At 37.8% G+C, this 1427-nt stretch overlaps 1 protein-coding gene across 1 annotated transcript in view; it reads right to left on the bottom strand.

The window, feature by feature from the left end:
• The window catches only part of LOC106532687 (sortilin-related receptor), a gene marked incomplete at both ends in the record, with an annotated part of 46307 nt that overhangs the window by 30419 nt on the left and 14461 nt on the right, over positions 1-1427 (bottom strand). Inside the window, 1 exon segment of the mRNA XM_014028813.1 lies at positions 858-1009. Coding sequence (XP_013884267.1) covers positions 858-1009 — 152 coding nt within the window.

Here is a 1427-nt window from a genome sequence, read left to right as displayed (position 1 = left end):
CAAGAATCTGAAAATGTAATTAGGTCATTTTGACCTAATTTGACTTAATCCTCATTTCGATGTGATGGGTCACATTTATACTTCAGCTTGTTGCAGCTCACATGTTCAGAGATGCCACATGGTGCTACCTCACAGCTAAATGATTTGGTTACACATCAGTTCTGTTGCAGACTTTGTACAATGCAGTTTTTCCTTTGACTGTTTAATTTATCAGATATTGGTGATGAGAAGCTATCTTGGTCCAGATGAAGCAAAACTGAAACTTAACATGATTCATCAAAATGACAATAACTATACATATTTGAAGATTTTTTGTATTTTTCTGATGTTCTGATGTTGTGTCTTTTTGCAGTTTTTTTTTACCTAAATGTGTGTACACATTACCCAAGAACAGCATGCAGGTGGGAGATTTATAACAATTATTTAGGAGATGACAAACAGTGCAGCTGACATTACCAACAGGAACCAGTTACAACTTCCAGTCTTAAAAGTTCTGAAGGAAAAACAGATGTTCAGAATTGTAATTTATATGTGAACAACAGATCTGAACTGAATTTACTTTGGTCCAGGACTGCAGGTGTTCACTTTACAGTAGGTCTTCATGTTTAAAGGGTTTCTGCATTCTAGAACATATTATTACCTTTAATCTAAACGGTTTCTTCAGTTCTCTAAACAGATGTGACCATTCAGGCATATAAACTAACAGTTAAAGTCACATGAATCAGTAATATCATCTATGAAAGTCATTGATTCATGTGACTGTAACAACTGTTAGTGTGATTGTAAACAGATAAATGTGAGCTGTTTACCAACCGACACAATGTTTTCAGTCAAGGTGTGAAGGGTTCTGAGACCACCTGGAAGAAAACTTCAATAAATCTTCAGTATAGATGAAAGAAACACTCACTGTGATTGGATGTCGAGTCATAAAACGAGCTGCTTTCATTGGCTGCCGGTTGTAGGAGACCCAGAGCTGAACAGACGAAGCTTCATGGCTGCCGACCAACTTCTGCAGAGATCACAACCACAGACATGGTACAGGTCATTTACAGGAAGTAGTCCTGGTTCCTTTTCACTGTCAGCAGTACTTCATTACAACAGGTTCAAATATCCACTGTGTCAGTATACAGTACCTCAAATATCCACTGTGTCAGTATACAGTACCACAGATATCCACTGTGTCAGTATACAGTACCACAGATATCCACTGTGTCAGTATACAGTACCACAGATATCCACTGTGTCAGTATACAGTACCACAAATATCCACTGTGTCAGTATACAGTACCACAGATATCCACTGTATCAGTATACAGTACCACAAATATCCACTGTGTCAGTATACAGTACCACAAATATCCACTGTGTCAGTATACAGTACCACAAATATCCACTGTGTCAGTATACAGTACCACAGATACCCATTG

The sequence above is a fragment of the Austrofundulus limnaeus genome, unplaced genomic scaffold (assembly GCF_001266775.1).
Source record: "Austrofundulus limnaeus strain Quisiro unplaced genomic scaffold, Austrofundulus_limnaeus-1.0 Scaffold813, whole genome shotgun sequence".
Taxonomy (NCBI): Eukaryota; Metazoa; Chordata; class Actinopteri; order Cyprinodontiformes; family Rivulidae; genus Austrofundulus; species Austrofundulus limnaeus.
This window is presented reverse-complemented; position numbering and strand designations above follow the sequence as displayed.